This window comes from Polypterus senegalus, chromosome 2 (genome assembly GCF_016835505.1).
Source record: "Polypterus senegalus isolate Bchr_013 chromosome 2, ASM1683550v1, whole genome shotgun sequence".
NCBI lineage: Eukaryota > Metazoa > Chordata > Cladistia > Polypteriformes > Polypteridae > Polypterus > Polypterus senegalus.
In genome coordinates this window covers 88,110,004-88,127,196 of record NC_053155.1, presented here as the reverse complement: position 1 = coordinate 88,127,196, position 17,193 = coordinate 88,110,004, and the positions used below count along the sequence as shown (strand labels likewise).

At 36.9% G+C, this 17,193-nt stretch overlaps 1 protein-coding gene across 3 annotated transcripts in view; it reads right to left on the bottom strand.

The window, feature by feature from the left end:
• slc36a4 (solute carrier family 36 member 4) overlaps positions 1-17,193 on the bottom strand; it is a 786,828-nt gene that overhangs the window by 670,842 nt on the left and 98,793 nt on the right. For all 3 annotated transcript variants that reach the window (XR_005632559.1, XM_039744147.1, XM_039744146.1), the window contains exon 10: positions 10,151-10,320. Coding sequence is in view for 2 of the 3 variants with exons in the window: in XM_039744147.1 (XP_039600081.1) it covers positions 10,151-10,320 (170 nt within the window). In the remaining variant the exon portion in view is untranslated. The remainder of the gene's footprint in view (positions 1-10,150; positions 10,321-17,193) is intronic.

Genomic DNA, 17,193 nt, shown 5'->3' with positions numbered 1-17,193 from the left:
GATCAGAGAAAATAAGCCTGAAACAAAAAAGTGCAGCAAACAGAGTGGCTACCACACCACCAGAAAAACATGTTTGATGTATCTTGTATTATATTTTCATTAGGCTGCATGGAAGCATTGTCATTTATCAGTATGGTTTTATTAAACTACTGTAGCTTTCCTCCTGGACTTTGGCTTCTTCATCTGCTCCAACTGTCATGTTGGTTGACAATTTACGTGCCTAGTGTGTAGCCGTTACCTGTGAAACTAGTGTCATATTTAGGGCAGTTTCTTACCTTCCATTCACTACTGCTTTAATATGCACTCAAGCTCTGTCCTGACTTAAAGTAGACAACCAAATAAACATGAAATAAAGATCTGCTGACTGAAATAAAAGATGATGTATTTTATCAGCATGTTTGACTCTCTTCAGATCTGGGCAGTCTTACTTGAAGAAACTCAGTATTTGCTATCTGACATGGCTTTCTGAAAAAGCTGCGGAGCTAAAGAACTTTGGGATGGAAACCGAAACATTAGTGAACTTTTACCGCAGCACTATTGAAAGTATTCTGACCAGATAATTCACAGTGTGGCTTGGTAACCTCACTTGTCAGGATCGCAAACTGCTCCAAAGGACTATCTGTATAGCTTCTAAAATATTTGGGCCTGACCTTTCACACCTTTATAAACATCTATTCAACCAGATGTCCGAGCAGATCTGAATTGATCATTCCTGATGGCAGCCACCCAGCTCATTCCGTTTTCATTTCTGCCTTCTGCTACTGGAGCCTCAGCACTTGCTCCACCCACTTCACAGTCAGCTTCATCCTCCAGTCCATCAAGTCACTGAACTCCAAATAACTTGATCCTACTTACTCTGTGTACTGTATTCACCTGCTGGTTTGCATCTAATTGTACTCTGTTATATTTGTTTACTCATATTTACTGTATTTATTTATTCACTTATCTTCTGCATTTATTGATACATCACCATAAAGAATTTCACTATTGCTCTTGCAGTATACAGTATGTGACAATCAAACTATCTAATATCTAATCAAATCAAATTATACAGTGGATTCAGAAAGTATTCAAACCCCTTCACCTTTTCTTCCATTGCTATGTTGCAGCCTTGTGCTAAAGCATTTTTTCCTCACATCATGCAGTACTGAATACCACAGAATGATAAAGCAACTGGACTTTTTTTGACAAAAACTTTAATTAAATATCATATTGACACAAGTATTCAGACCCTTTGCCATTACACAAAGATTCTGAAATTTGGCTCATGTGTATTCCATTCTATTGATCATCATTGAGATGTTTCTAGATCTTGTTTGGAGTCCATCTGTGGTCACTTCAATTGATTGGACATAATTAGGAAAGGCACACACCTGTCTATATAAGGTCACACAGTTGACAATTTGTATAGGAGGGAAAACCAAGCCTTGAGGTCAAAGGAATTGCCTGTTTTATTTAGAGACAGGATTGTGTTGATACACAGATCTGGGGAAGAGGTACAAAAAAGGTACCCAAAAGCACAGTTACCTCAATAATTCTTAAACTGAAGAAGATTGGAGCAATTATGGCACTTCCGAATGAAGGCCAAACTGAGCAATCATGTGAAAAGGACCATGATAAGAGAGGTGGCCAAGAACCCAATGGTAACTCAGGTTAACCAGAGAACCTGTGTGGAGATGAAGGAATAGTCCGGAAGGTCAATCATCACTGCAAAACTCCATTGATCTGGGTTTTACAATACAGTAGCCAGACACAAGCCTCTCCTCAGTAAAAGGTAAACGAAAATTGGCTTAGAGTTTGCAAAAGGCACCTAAAGCATTCTTAGAGAAAAAATATTCTTTGGTCTTCAAAAAAAACAAAAAAAAAACACATCATATCTGGAGGAAAACAGGCACGGTTAAGCACCTGGGTAATTTTATTCTAATCGTGAAGCATGGTGGTGGATGCATCACATGCTGGGGTTGATTTTCAGCAGCAGGGATTGGGAGATTAGACATGGTCAAGGGAAAGCTGAACAGAGCTAAGTACAGAGATGCACTAAATGAAAACCTGCTCCAGAATGCTCTGGAGCTCAGACTGGGCTGAAGGTTCACCTTCCAACAGGATCATGACTCTCAATACAAAGCAAAGCTAACACAGGAATGGCTTAGGGACAACTCTGCCCAGCCAGAGACCAGATCTGAACTCAATTTAACATCTCTGGAGAGATCTGAAAATAGCTGTCTACCGGTGGTCTACATCCAACCTGACAGAGCATCTCCAGAGAAGAATGGCAGAAAATCCACAAATCCAAGGATATGAATCTTATTGTGATATAACCTGTCTGTACAAATCCTGCGGGTTTTTTTTTTTTTTGCTTTTTCATTCTGGGGTATTAAGAGTTGCTTGATCTGGAAAGAAAAAATAAATTTAAATAAATTTAGCACAAGGCTGCAGAATAGCAAAACATGTAAAGGGGTCAGAATACTTTATAAATCCACCCTACATGTAGTTCTCTCCAGACAATATGTCTTCCTTCCAAAGTTCAACTGCTTGCATTCTATGGTAACTCACAACTGTAAATTGTGAGAGAGAGTGAGTGAGTGTGTAAGTTATTATGACCTGCAATGAACCAACGCCCAATCCAGAGTTGGTTTCCTCTTGGCATTTAGCAACCTTCTGTCAGAATAGGCTCTGATTCCCCATAAACCTGTATTAGAGAAGTTCCTAAAATGGATGGACAATTAAAATGACAAGAAAAGGTATTCCATTTTAAAAAGATCTCTGAGGAGAAAAAAGATTAAATTATAGTGACATTGTGACACAAAGGTTAGTGCTAGTTCACTACTTCAAAAGGCTGATTTCAAGTTTGACCGATTTGTGTGGAATTTTTATGTTCTGTTTATATCAGTGTGAGTTTTCTCTAAATATTCCAATTTTCCTTCCACATTCTCATAAATTGCAGGTTAGGTTGACTGCTAATTATAACCGAAAATGTGCAAGGAAGTGAGAGGTTACAAATGAGTGTGTTCCTATAAATGAATTGTTGAACACATTAAATTAGATGTTTAGATCAAAAAGAAACTTAAAGATAGTTTAATCTTGTCCATAATATCTGATGATACAAGATTTGAAAGAAAAAAAAAATAGCTATTCATTTTGTTTATGAAAGCCACTAATTATAGAGAAGGATACAAGTAGTTCTCATGACACTTTTGACCTGAAAACACCAAGTGTGCACCACCCATGAAGAAGTCACAATCAATTTTGCTCCCAGCAGTGGAATGAGTTCAATAAAATAAAGATTTATTTGATAACTGTTCCAACTTTATTTTCCAATGTCAATATTTATGAAAGACAGTTCAACAGGACAGGTTAAAAAGAGGATGGATTTCTTACAGTCGAGCACCCTCTAAAGACGCATGGGTTTGCTGTGTGGCTGAGAGGCTTACCGTTAACACCAGGCAAACTTGGTTTTGCATTGTAACACCATTAATGAAAACACAGGACTTAACATTTAATTCTGAATATATTTCATTTTCTTTAATTTGAATGTAATAATTGTTGTATTAATAGGTAACCCATCTAAACACTTCTGAACAAAGCAAAAAATACAACCCCAAATCAGAGTTGGGACAGTGTGGAAAATGTGAATAAAAAAAGCAAGTTATAAATTCTCCTCAAATTTTATTTCATTGCAGAAACTATGAACACAAAATAATTCATGGTTTTTTTTTTTTTTGTCAACATCATTTGATTTGTAAAAAAATATCCATTCTTGCCATTCAGGCTTGCAACACATTTCAAAAAAAGTTGGGACAGTACAGCATTTACCACTTTGTACAGCTCCCCTGTCTTTTAACAACACTTAAAAGACGTTTAGGCATTTAAGAAATCAAGTGACTAAGTGTTGCAGGTGTTAGTCTGTCCCATTCTTCCTGCAAACAACGTTTTAGGTGCGCAACAGTACGGGGTCTTCGTTGATGCATTTTTCCTTTCAAAATGCGCCAAACATTCTCTATAGGAGACAAATCAGGGCTGCAGGCAGGCCAGTTAAGCATCCGCACCCTCTTCTTATGCAGCCATGCCTTTGTTATGCGTGCAGTATGTGGTTTGGCATTGTCTTGCTGAAATAAGCATGGGCCTCCCTGGAAAAGACGTCATCTTGAAGGCAGCATTTGTTCCTCCAAAACTGAGATATACTTCTCAGCATTGATGGTGCCATCGCAGAAGTGCAAGTTACCTTTGCAGAAGGCACTGACACAACCCCATACTATGACAGACCCTGGCTTTTGGACTTGTATCTGGTAACAGTCTGGATGGTGCTTTTCCTCTTTGGTCCGCAGCACACGGTGTCCATTTCTTCCAAAAAAGATGTGAAAAACCGATTCGTCTGACCACAATACACGTTTCCACTGCACAATGGACCATCCCAGATGCCTCCGAGCCCAGAGAAGTCAACGGCGTTTCTGGACACTATTTATGTAGGGCTTCCTTTTGGCACAGTACAGTTTTAGCTGGCATTTCCTAATGTAACTACGTACTGTAGTGCTTGAGAGTGACTTCCTGAAGTAGTCCTGAGCCCACGCAGTTATATCATTTATTGATGAATGACGGTTTTTAATGCAGTGCCATCTGAGGGCTCGGCCATTCAGTTTAGTCTTGCGCCCTTGGCCTTTGGAGCACGGTAATTTCTCCAGATTCCCTGATTCTTTTCACTATGTTATGCACTGTAGAGGGAGAAATGCCCAAATCTCTTCCTATCTATCTTTGAGAAATGTTTTTCTTCATCATTTCAAAGATTTTTGCCCGCGCTTGGTGGCAAACTGGCGATCCTCTGCCCATCTTTGCTCCTAAAGGAGTAGGCCTTTCCTCGATGCTGCTTTTGTACTGAATCATGATTGCAATCACCTGTTAACATCACTAGTTTCAAATCACATCATTATTTAGTTATTATACCTCATTACTACCCCTGAATTGCCCCCATCCCAACTTTTTTTGGAATGTGTTGCAAGACTGAATGTCAAGAATGGATGTTTATTTACAAATCAAATGATGTTGACCAAAAAAAACATGAATTATCTTGTGTTCATACTGTCTGCAATGAAATAAAAGTTAAGGGAAATTTGTAAATTACTGCTTTATTTTTTTATTCACATTTTCCACACTGTCCCAACTTTTTCTGATTTGGGGTTGTATTTGCAAGTAAAGTCAGATTTGAGTTGTTAACTCAGATTCTGTATATAATGTAGAATTGGGACATTAAGGAATACAATTTAAAATCTCTGAGCATGAAAAAAAACACAACATTCTACATTCTAAAATGAAAATATCACCATTATTTGTGAGTGAAACTTTTTAAGGTGTCAAAAATGTTATGACAAAAACACTGCTCATTATGAAACTCTGCTAAAGTTAACACCTTTGCATTGAGGAGTTTGTTGAGATTGCTTTGAAGAAACACTTTCCAAATAAATAAATATTTGTCATGAAAATAGCAGGTCACCTCCCATTTTATTTATTCCTTTATCACCCAAAAACCTGCCTGCCTTCAGTTTGCAATCTGACATTCTTTCACGTTGCAGCTACTGTAAAAATTCTAAAACAAGTGAAACAGGATTATCCAACTCTAGTGAATGCGTTAGATAATTTTAAGTCTTTATGCCTTGATATGGTTATTTTGTTTAAACCAATATTTCACAGTGAGCTTTTTAGTGAGAGCTGCATGAGTAAAGGAAAAAAATCTTCACTCTGATCCATGGTTCTAAAATTGAGGATAATTATTTAAAATATAGTCTCTAAATTTTACCAGAGTTTTTATACTCCTTAATAAAATTGCTATAAAAGGTTTCACTTGAAAATTCAAATAAAATGAACCTACAAACTTTTTTTGTCAAAAAACTGGGCTCTAAAAGGGTATAAAAATACAACCTACTGAAAGATCAAACAATGCACTGAGCAACGTACAACTGCTAGAACAGTGTGTCTGGTTTAATGGTTCAGTTAAAGCCATATGGTTATTTCTCTTTGCGGCATGGGCTGTATAGACAGGGGCTGCTTTGAGGTGACTTACTATTGCCCTGAATTCACTCCACGTTTATGAAATAGCATTCCAACCATCATCCATTTCCTCTAAGATGAGAGGACCATGCAAATGCTTCACTAATTAAGCTACAGAGTTGGCAAAACGAATAAAAAAGAGTAGATTTTCAGATTTAGATCTGATGGACGTTTTCATCTACAGGTTTTTTGTCCTTTCAACAGATTTTCATTCTTCTGGTTCAATGTATTCTGCTTCCTGCATCTTCTAATGCTGTATAATCTTTTATGCACTCTCCTTTGACTTTTATCCCTTTTCTTGAGGCTTCTATTTTATTTCTAAAAAGAGAAAATCTGGGAAGAAAGTTCCAAAGTCTGATTTGTTTTCATTTTGCATTATCCTAACTGTGTCAGTCTTTTACAGATATCTCCTCCAATTCCATACTCATACAAGCTTCACACATTTTGAGGATTGTTTTCTTTATTAATTGTCTTACCCAGAATTGAAATGTCCACACTTCAGATTGCTTACTTCCTCAACCTTCATGTTTCTGAAACTATAATCTGCTACATTCTATGTAAACAACTAAGCCATTTATTTCCTTTGTTATTATTCTATGTTTAGTTTTATTTGTTACAGGTATTTACTGGTTCTTTTTTGTATACAAGCTTTTTCATTAACAGAAATACTAAACCAGTCTGATTGTTTCTCAATAAACATTTACTTAAACTTTGATTATCCTTGTTCTATGCAGTAGCACCATGATGTTTTGTTTTTTGAGGTTAATTTTAAGGCTGTAGCTGCTTCAGCTGTTTTATAAAGGTTGTCCATTATTCTTTGAAAACATAGCTTGATAGTTACCTGCATAACCTGGTCATCACCAAATCAAATTATCGTTTACAATGTTCTCCTGATTCTCATCCACTCCTTACTATCCACTGTTGCTTCTCTAAAGATGCACACTCCACAAAAGATGACATACCAGGTTCAAACTCATTCAAAGTGATAAGATGAAAACACTCACTTATCCGTTATGGCTGTCTTTCCATCGTTTACTGTTCTGAGAATAACACTATGAAATATGTTCATCGTCAATGACCCAATGCACTTTCTGAATTTTCTAGCACTCTATCCTAAATAATAAACTAACGCCGATCTACTTATAAAATAACCAATTAAAACCTGGAAGAAAAATATCTGTTCTGATGCAACGTTCAAATCCAAGCTTGAAAACTTTATAATAAAAATGCATTTGATAAAAGTGAATAATACATAAGTTGTAAAACTAAAACCTGCTGACAAGATTGACTTTAGGGGCAGAAGGCACAGCATGAGCACAATCTCAAGGATCAATTTATTTCTGAACTTTAATAAATAATTTATTGAGCACAATCAAATCTATGTTCCCTCTTTCTTCAGCAAAGTTCAGCATGCCTCATCAAACCAAACCGTATACTGCAGTCTTGCAGTTCATTCACACTTTTCAATACGGAATAACACCTATCAAAAGTCAAATCAGAATAACACTGCAACATGAATCAACGCAGCTATTATATATCATGTTGTTACTCTATATAGTTCAAAGTGCTATCTATAGTGGAGCTTTCTCAGGGTTTTTTCTACATTGTATCAAGCTTGGAAAGTCACAGTACAACTGGTATAGAAACTGTGATAAGGAGTACATTAGGTAAGCCTATTTGTATTTTCTATTAAATAAAACACATCTTTGTATTCTTATTACCACACTTATTTTAACTTCACCTGTTTGTTGTGTGGTATAAATCTTTTAATCGATATTTATCCCACTTCCTATTGTCTAAATTACTTGAAATTTTTCACACTTACTCACTTCTGATGACAATACATGAATCAATAATCAGTTTCACTAATTGATCAATTAATCCATGTTAATTAAGAAATGACATTTTCATATTAAGAATAGTTCAAGATTTAACCAATAGATGGCGCTAGTAATGGATAGAAATATTAAAGGAAGTGTTAAAATATTGATTACAAAATTATACTAAAACCAGCCCAAGACTAAAAAGTTGAAATATTCTAATTTTATCTCCATTTCTTATTTCTGGTGCTACACAACACAATGTCATCAATAAAAAGCATGCTCCAGGAGGTTTTGCCTTTTTCCCATATCATGGTAAATAGCAATATTTCTAAATATATACATAAAATACTTTTTAAAAATCATGCTTATATTAAGTTAAAATTAGTTATTTACCATGATATGGGATAAAAGGCTAAACCTCCTGGAACATGCTTTTTATTGATGACATTGTGTTGTGTAGCACCCGAAATAAGAAATGGAGAGAAAGTTAGAAGAATGAAGAAGTGCTTTGGAAGAGACAGGGTTGAAGATAAGTAGGAAGAGGACAGAATATATATGATCAGGATTTAGAAGTTAGTCTGCAGACAGAGCTATTGAAAAGAGTGGACACATTTAAACATCTAGGATCAGTGGTAGCCCAAGATGGAAAATTAGATACAGAGATAACCCAAGAGTGCAGTATAGATGGAACAATTGGAAGAAGGCACCATGATTATTGTGTGAGTGAAGAATTAAGGTGAAGGTTAAAGGAAAGACACTGGTAAGATCAGCACTGATATACAGTATGGAGCAGGCACATGGACAGTAAAGGGAGCACAGCAGAAGAAGTTAGATGTGGCAGAAATGAGAATGTTGAGATGGACGTGTGGAGTTATAATGAGGCTAGAATAAGAAATGAAACAATCAGAGTTACAACAAAAGTGGGAGAGATATCTAAGAAAGTGCAGGAAAGGAGGTTGAAGTGGTTTGGAATTTGATGGAAGAGACCATGAATAAGCGGGCAAAAGAATTACAGACATGGAAGTAGAGCATAAGAGAAAGTAGGTGAGACCAAAGTGGAGGTGCATGGATAAAGTAAAAGAAGGTTTAAAGGAAAAGGGTTTGACTGAGGAGGTGGTGCAGGACCAGGCTATATGGAGAAGGTCGATCAAGGGTATCAACCCTACATAGAAGTGGGAAAAGATTAAGAGAAAGAAGAAGATATTTAGCATGACAGTGAAGTGTAGTGCCATGTTGTATTTAAGAATTTCACATGTGACAATACTATTTGTACTATTTCCACTTCTACTACTTCACTTAACTGTAACAGTTATGGAGGGCATAGATTTACAGCAAGTAACATCACTACCTCATCAAGCATTGATCTCAGTTTAATTGGTTGGGGTGCCTTTCACGGGGAATTTGCATGTTCATTATGGGTATAAGGTGGCTTTGCTCCAGGAGTTCATGTTTCCTCTTACATTCTGAAGACATGCTGTCAACATGAAAGTCAACTATAAATTGGCACAGTGTTAGTAAGTGAGTGTGGCCGTGTGTCCAAATAATCCTTGGAATATGCTGGCATCTCATTAGGTGCACTGTACAGATTGGCTCCTGCTTCCCATAAGCCAGTATTGAAGAAAGCAAATTTACAAAATAGATGGATGAGTAAAAAGATGTATTTCATTGAATGGTAAGTCTGCATGAGGCTATTGTAAATGAATACAATAGTGGAATACAGTCGAAAGAATACGCTTGAAGAATAGATTCTGAATCTCTCAACACTAGGGATAAATGCTTCATGTATGTGCTCATCAGAACTTCATATTTATTACTAACGACATTAGAATTTCTGACTTGGTATTGTTTTTTGCCATTCATAGGTTTATAGACCAATTAATTAATACATTCCAGCTTATCCTGATTTAAATTTTGAATTCCAGACGGGTACATTCAATCATCAATACCTGTTCTGGTATGGACGGGTTGCTAGTTTATTTCAGGATACAATCAGACATGCATTCTCATTCCTGCACTCTGATCTACTTTAAGCTTCCAATTAACCTAACATGGGATATGAAAGAAGAACCACAATATTGAAAAAAAAATTGACACAGGCACAGGCAGAGCATTCAAACTATACATAGGCAGTGACCAGGACTAGGGTTCAGACCTACTCTTCAGTAACTGTGAAGCAGCATTACTAACCAGTACAGTATGACATATTACCTGAATATAAGGAAGGAATATATGTTAAAGCAAGACTAAATTATCAATATAACTTAAACAATATACAATTAAATGCATACCAGACATCCTGTGGCAAATTGAGGGTTATACTGCCTTTTATATCATCACCAAAACGAAGATATCCCAATGTACCAAGTGAGATATACAGAGCTGTGACAATTGCCATTCCAATGTTAAGGGCTCGAGGAAAGCGTCTGGTTTCTTTCATCTGGTTTTCAAGAGGAAGAACCTGATAAAATAAAAACAAAGTTGCACAAATCCAAGATGTACTTGAACATGCAGATGTGTTCCTCTCTTACCATGACAACATTGGCATTAATTGTTTTTTACATGCACATACAGTATGGGCCTGTGTTGATACCATTAGCACAAGAACTTAAGTTCACACAGAGTTCTGGCTGCCCTGAGACCACAAACTCACTGAGCTGACAGATGTATTTCAGAGTACAATACTTAAGAGAAATTAAAAACTGGCAGCTGGCCCACTTACACTTCCAATTAGTGAATTAACTTCTCTGTATTTTGTGCTACCTTAACATTTGAAATGCTCCCATTCTGTCCTCCTACTGTCATTTTGCATTGTGACACTAAGAAAATGACAGTAAGAAGAAAAGCAATGCAATTCTCTCTTCCTAGACATAATGATTCAAAGGGATTATCAGTGTTTCTCTTACTGGCAGCTGCAGCCTTTCCCCTAAATTCTAGTTGAACTACACAGACAAATGACATATAGCAGCTCTTGAAGCATGTTGTGTGTGTATGATACTAAGCGAGTCTACAAATGTCTTTTTACAGGAGATGTACAGAAGATGCTGGTTTATACTACTTTCAAAGTGGTTGTCTCATTTAATTCTTTTGTTTTTGTGAAAAAGAAGACTGAGGTGTGAAATATGGAAGTAATATAAAAAAAATGTATTAGGCTCACTACTACTATTGCAACTAATTCACATTTTGCAAATGAAAATCCAGCTGGTACAAAAGAATTAATGTCATTCCGCTGAACCTTGAGTTTTGAAGTAATAGCGAGGGCAAAGTGGTACATAAATGTTATCCCACTAACCCAAAATACTAATCTCACCAGTAAAAAGATAACGGGTCATAAGATGTGACACACAGGGTTTATTGTATACCTACAGTTCTACTAATCTAGAAAAATCTAGACCTTAAAACTAGCTTGCTCCAGAGATCGAACACAATGTACTAAAAAAATGAAAAAGAAAGCAAAACAAAAAGTACAGTAAACAGTAAGACAAAACAAGCAAGAGTAACAAAAAAACACAGTAAAGAATGCCACAAATGCTGCATCTACCTTGAGAAAAATATCTCATGACTCTCTTGATGTACATGGTCTACTTTAAACCTAAACCACTGTCATGTCACACACCAGTGTGAGGATTTGGCCTGCAAGCACCGCGGAGTGTACAAGCCCACAGAGTGTGCTTACGAGCCTCGCAGCAAGCGTGACCCTGTCAACCACCATAATGACATTAAGCAAATGGAGGAGGCAGCAGGCAAGCACCAGAAATGTACAATGAACAACAAATAGCACTGTACATTGAACAATAAAAGTAAATAAAGCACTCAGCTATCATCATCAACTGTGAAAGCTCTCAGCAGCATTCACAAAACGTGTTAGGTCGGTGGTCCAGCTTAATTTCAATTTAAGCAATGGACAATCTTTGCTGCTTTTCAGCAGAAGTTGATATTTTCATCATTAACTCTTACTTAATCCATTCATTTTTTTAATTCAGACACTCAAATGAACACATATTTCATAACATTGCAATATTTAGATTACATGAATCACTGATCCCCATATAAAAAGCCAACAAACAAAAGAAACTGGCAAGCTGTCAGTCAAGTCTTTGCTCTAAATTTAAGAGCACTGAGCAGTTACTAAAATAACTATTAGTTAAATGGAGATTTAAACATGTAAAAGGTGAAAACATTTTATATTAAAATGATTTGTTATACATAAACACATACAACAAACCAAGACAATTACCTACCAAAATAAATAAAAATTATAAAAGAAACAGATGACGTGGATATCTGAATAAAAATTAACCTTGAGGATCAATATCCTGAAGTTTCAGACAAAATTGTAAGGTAGCAATATTTCAATTGTATTTTAAAACAATTTTTATGAGAAATTTCAGACTGGCTTTTGCCATGATCACAGCACATACAGTGCTTTAACTCATGTTGTAAATAACTATGATTTCCGATCTAAGACATGCAACCATTATTATGCATTTAAACATAAGCACAGCAATTGATTCTATTCATGTCTGCATTCTACTACACAGGCTTGAGAATTCAGTTGGCCTATTAAGCACTGTTCTTAGATACTTAACTTCATGCTTATCAACTTAGTTTCATACTAAGTAGATATCTGAAGACAATACACCCTCATTCCTGTACACAGATAGGACCAATTCTCATTTTTCAATATATGTTACCATCAACAGGTAAAATTCAGAAACACAGTATTCAGTTTCATTAGTATGTTGATGACTTTCCTGCTGCATTTATCACTTATACCAGAAAATGCTTACTCAGTTACTGTATATTGTTAAATAACCGGTGCTTCAGAACAGGTCATCCACCTGAAGCTAAGCATGTGTGGGCTCGGCCAGTACTTGGATGGGAGGCCATCTAGGAACACCCATGGTTGCTTCTGTAAGAGGTGTTGGGGAGGCCAACTTGGGGTGCTGACCATGTGATCTGTGTGGGGATCCCAATGCCCCAGTGCAGTGATGGCGACACTGTGCTGTAAACATGACTCTGCCCTTAAGACGAGAGGTAAAATCAAAGTTCTGACTCTCTGTGGTCATAAAAGATCCCTGGGCATCTTTCAAAAAGAAATGGGTGTATCCTGACTAAGTTGCCCATCGTGGTTTCATTCATTCTGGCTCCCTAATCTTCGCCTGTCTCAAATTGGCTATCCTTCTCACTCCACCACCTACTCACTAATGTGTGGTGAGAGCAATAATGGCTGCCATTGCATCATCCAGGTGGACACCACACGTTGGTGGTGGTTGAAGTGGTTCTGCTCGGTCTACGTAAAGTGCTTTGAGTAGCGAGAAAAACCCTATATAAATGCAATTATTACAATTCCTTTACTCATGTAAAACTGTGGATGAATGTTATTTGTTTTTATTTTCACAAAAAGAAGCTCTTCTTATTGGCTGCAACTTTGTAAGTAGAATTGCAATGTTAAATATACCTTACTGAAAAGGCTTGCATTTCAGTTTAGCTAAATCTATAAAAACTTTATACATAATCTTTGCTACAGAGTTAACCTTAAGTCATCACACTTCTATGGTTTCTAAAATATGCGTTCACTAGATTATAAATATTGCAAAACTAAGGTAGTTTAATGGGTTGCAGGATTTTAAAAAAGCTACCTTATTCATTTGTCAGCTAGCACTGTTGAAGCACAGTTGTTGCAGTCTCTCCAGTCTCAGACGCTTTAGCTTGTAACTCCTTCAGAGTTATCAGAGGTCTCTTGGTTGTCTCCCTCACTCATCTTTTTATTTTATGTGGATGGCCTGTTCTAGGCACATTTACAGCTGTGCCATACTCTTTCCATTTCTTAAAAACTGATTTAATTGTATTCCACAGGAAATGTAGTGACTTGTGCTTTTCAATCACTTTTTCATGAAGTTACCTGGAGTGTTGTATTAGGCCACAATACTGACCCACCAAAAGCTGGACCTTCAAGTTAATGTGTACTTATACTGCAATCAATTGCAAACCATTAACTACAAACAGGTAATCTCCACTGAACTAATTATGTGACTTCTAAAATCAGTTTGACAACATCAGTGATTAATTAGGTGTTATATTAAAGGGGTGAATACTTGTAAAATTAATTATTTTGACTTTTATATAATTAACTTAGACCACTTTACAGAGATGTGCTCTCACTTTGACATTAAAGACTAATTTTCTGTTGATCAGTGTTGAAAAAGACAAATTAAATCCACTGTGAATGAATGTTGTATAACAATATATTGTGAAAACTTCAAAAGTGTTTGAATACCTTTTATAAGGACTGTAATTTGGATCCATTTAAAATAATAATTTTTTACATTTATATAGTGCTTCTCTGACTACTGAAAAGTGCTTCACTTAAAGAGAGGAGAACCACTTCAACCACCACTGACATACACCTGGATGATGCAACGGCAGCCATTTTGGCATTAGTACGCTCACCACACATTAGCTGTTAGGTGGTGATATGGTGGGAGAGTGTTAGCCAATTAGAGACAGAGTATGATTAGGGGGTCAAAATGACTAGGGTGTGGTGGTCAATTTAACCAGGCCTTTGGGATACACCCTGCTCTTAAAAAAGGATGTCCAGGGATTTTTAATAACCGCAGAAAGTAAGGACATCAATTTTACATCTCACCCGAAGGATGAGCATGTGAAAAAAGAATAAAATAATGTTATTGACATTTAATGCCCTATATAAATGAAAATTATTATTTTTTCTTTTCTTTTTCATGTTTAAAAGGTTAAATACTTTATTGCAGTTGTTGTAAAAACAGGTGGAACCTAGTTAAGCCAAGATGTTTCTTTGCCTGGCATTTTTCTTTTAATTATCTTTTTTTTTTACTATATTAGTGTTTTGTTAGGCCTAATTTGTATTAATATGTAAACAATATGTAAATATGTTTATTTACATGTACACATTTTAATAGTGCTATAGTGTTCAGCACTGTTATTTGCATTTTTACTTTAATTATCCAGTATTTGTAATATGTTATCCCATGCTGGGCTTATAGTACTTGCCAAATAATACAAAGAGTACACAACACATTTCGCTCTATTTGATCTCCATTAGGTGTACGCACTTTTGCTTCAAATGTTGCGCCACACAGGCAGGTACTATATAACGTCTATAATCTGCTTCACGCAAATGAGAGGACGTGGCCGATGGCTGCCAACTGGCCGACCAACCACAGGCGTTACCTGGTAGGTAGCCAACCAAATATCAGATTGAGATGAGACCTATGCATGTAATACTCCATTCAACAGGGTGTGAAATAAGCAAACCAGTCAGTGTGTTGCAACGGTTGGAGCTTTGCCTTGTACATTGATGTCCGATATTCAATGCCCACAATGGGAAGCATAAGTGTATACACCTGATGAGCCTCAATTAGGGTGAAACACGTTGTGTGTAGTCTTTATAATATCTGGCAGGTACTACATAATATATAGATATATATATAACAGATATTTCCTTTCGATTTATTTTGTTCTTTTTTTTGGCTGCTCTGGCATGTATGTACACAGAGGCTATATAGCACTATTTTCAATTGGACAAATAATGAATACAATTAAGCAAAATGGGGACACAGAGAGCTTACACACAATGCCTCCATTGAGATCTATAAATGAATACCCCTACTGTAAAGGCAAGTGACATGCATGGTTTCAGAGAACAGTTCTTTATTTCTTTTGTTAAGAAAAAATAATGTGCTGTACTTGTTTTCATTTCATAATCCTGTGTAGACTCAATAACATTTTTCAAATTAAATTCAAATTAAATTTACAATTAAAACATAAACTGGGTTTTCATTTTGATTTCATGTAGTACTGAAAAGTACATAGCACTGGAATTTGGGAAACATTGTAACAAAGCAACATTAATTGGTATAATGAAGCAGTGTTTCTTAATCATACTATAAGTAAAATTATTTCTATCCATAGCATAAATTAAAAGACTCAAAAACAAACGAACCAGTCACTGACATGTAATAACACTTTGTGTGTATAGATACTTTGGGTAACTTGTATATATACTGACTTCTCAGGGTGGGAGCAGTTTAAAGTAAGCTAGTTAGAAGATGGATCATAAGGACAGGAATTACATTAACAAAGGTCAAAACAGTAGATTGAGAAAAGCAGAAAGAGTCAATAACCAGAATGTTTTAAGCAGCCATAGCAAAAATGCAAGGTGTAAATTAATGAACAGTAAATAGTTTTTAGTCAGGTGTATCTTTAATAATACTAATGTAAGTTTTTAATTGTTTATTTGTTTTGATTTATCTACAAATTTTGACAGCCAGGACGTATACATTGCTAACCTTTACACTGTGTGGGGAACAGCCCAGACACAGACAGGTAGACATGATGTTTTATCACCACACACGTTTATTTACACTATATTTACAAGTATAAGTGCACAAACCCAGTGCCGCAGCACCAATCACCCCTTTAAGTCCCTGCCTCTTCACAATGCCTTTTCTTCTCACCGCCTCCACTCCTCTCCTCTCCTCTCCTCTGAGCTCTGTTTCTCTCCTCTCCCAACTCCAGCCATCGAATAGAGGGAGGCGGCCCCTTATATGCCTGGATGGGCTCCAGGTGCTTCCCGACACTCCTCCGCCGACACTCCCCTGTGTGGCGGAAGTGCCGGCTGTACACCCAGAAGCACTCTGGGTGTCCCCAGTCCTCTTCCCCCCAGCACTGCCGGGTGAGATGGAAGTGCTGAGGTCCAGGGCACCAAAGGCACCGGGGCGCCCCCTGGTGGTAATCATAGGCCCCTACAGAGTTGAGCTTCAAAGCTCTGTACCCGTGGTCCCCAAAGCAACCAGGGCGGTCGCACCCACATGGTCTGGGGAAGGTGCAAGCCCTCCTCCGGTCCTCCTGGGCGACCCGGCCGGGCTGCCACCCCAGCCACCTCCAACAACTGTCATGGTAATAGTGTCACACACTGCACAATCCAGGTCATTCCTGCCTACCAACAACCTGGCAAGTCTGCATCACATACAGCAAACAATGATGGCATCCATAATAAAAACAAAATGGGACTGTGGGTAGACATATTTTAAAAATGTCTTCAAAAACATCCTAAATCAAAAAAATGATCTGACCATTATATTCTTTGACATCTAAAGTGCCTAAAGCAACATCTCCATTATGTTTTGAGGCCAAAAATATAAAACAAAGATCAGAACATTGTATCTCTTCAGAGAATCCTTAGGTACTGCTGGTTTGACTTTGTATCAAATGAGCAGTTGCTCTTGGAATCGCAAATGAGGCACATTACTTGCATTGTGAGGGAGAGTCAGTTATGGCACTATGGCTCACA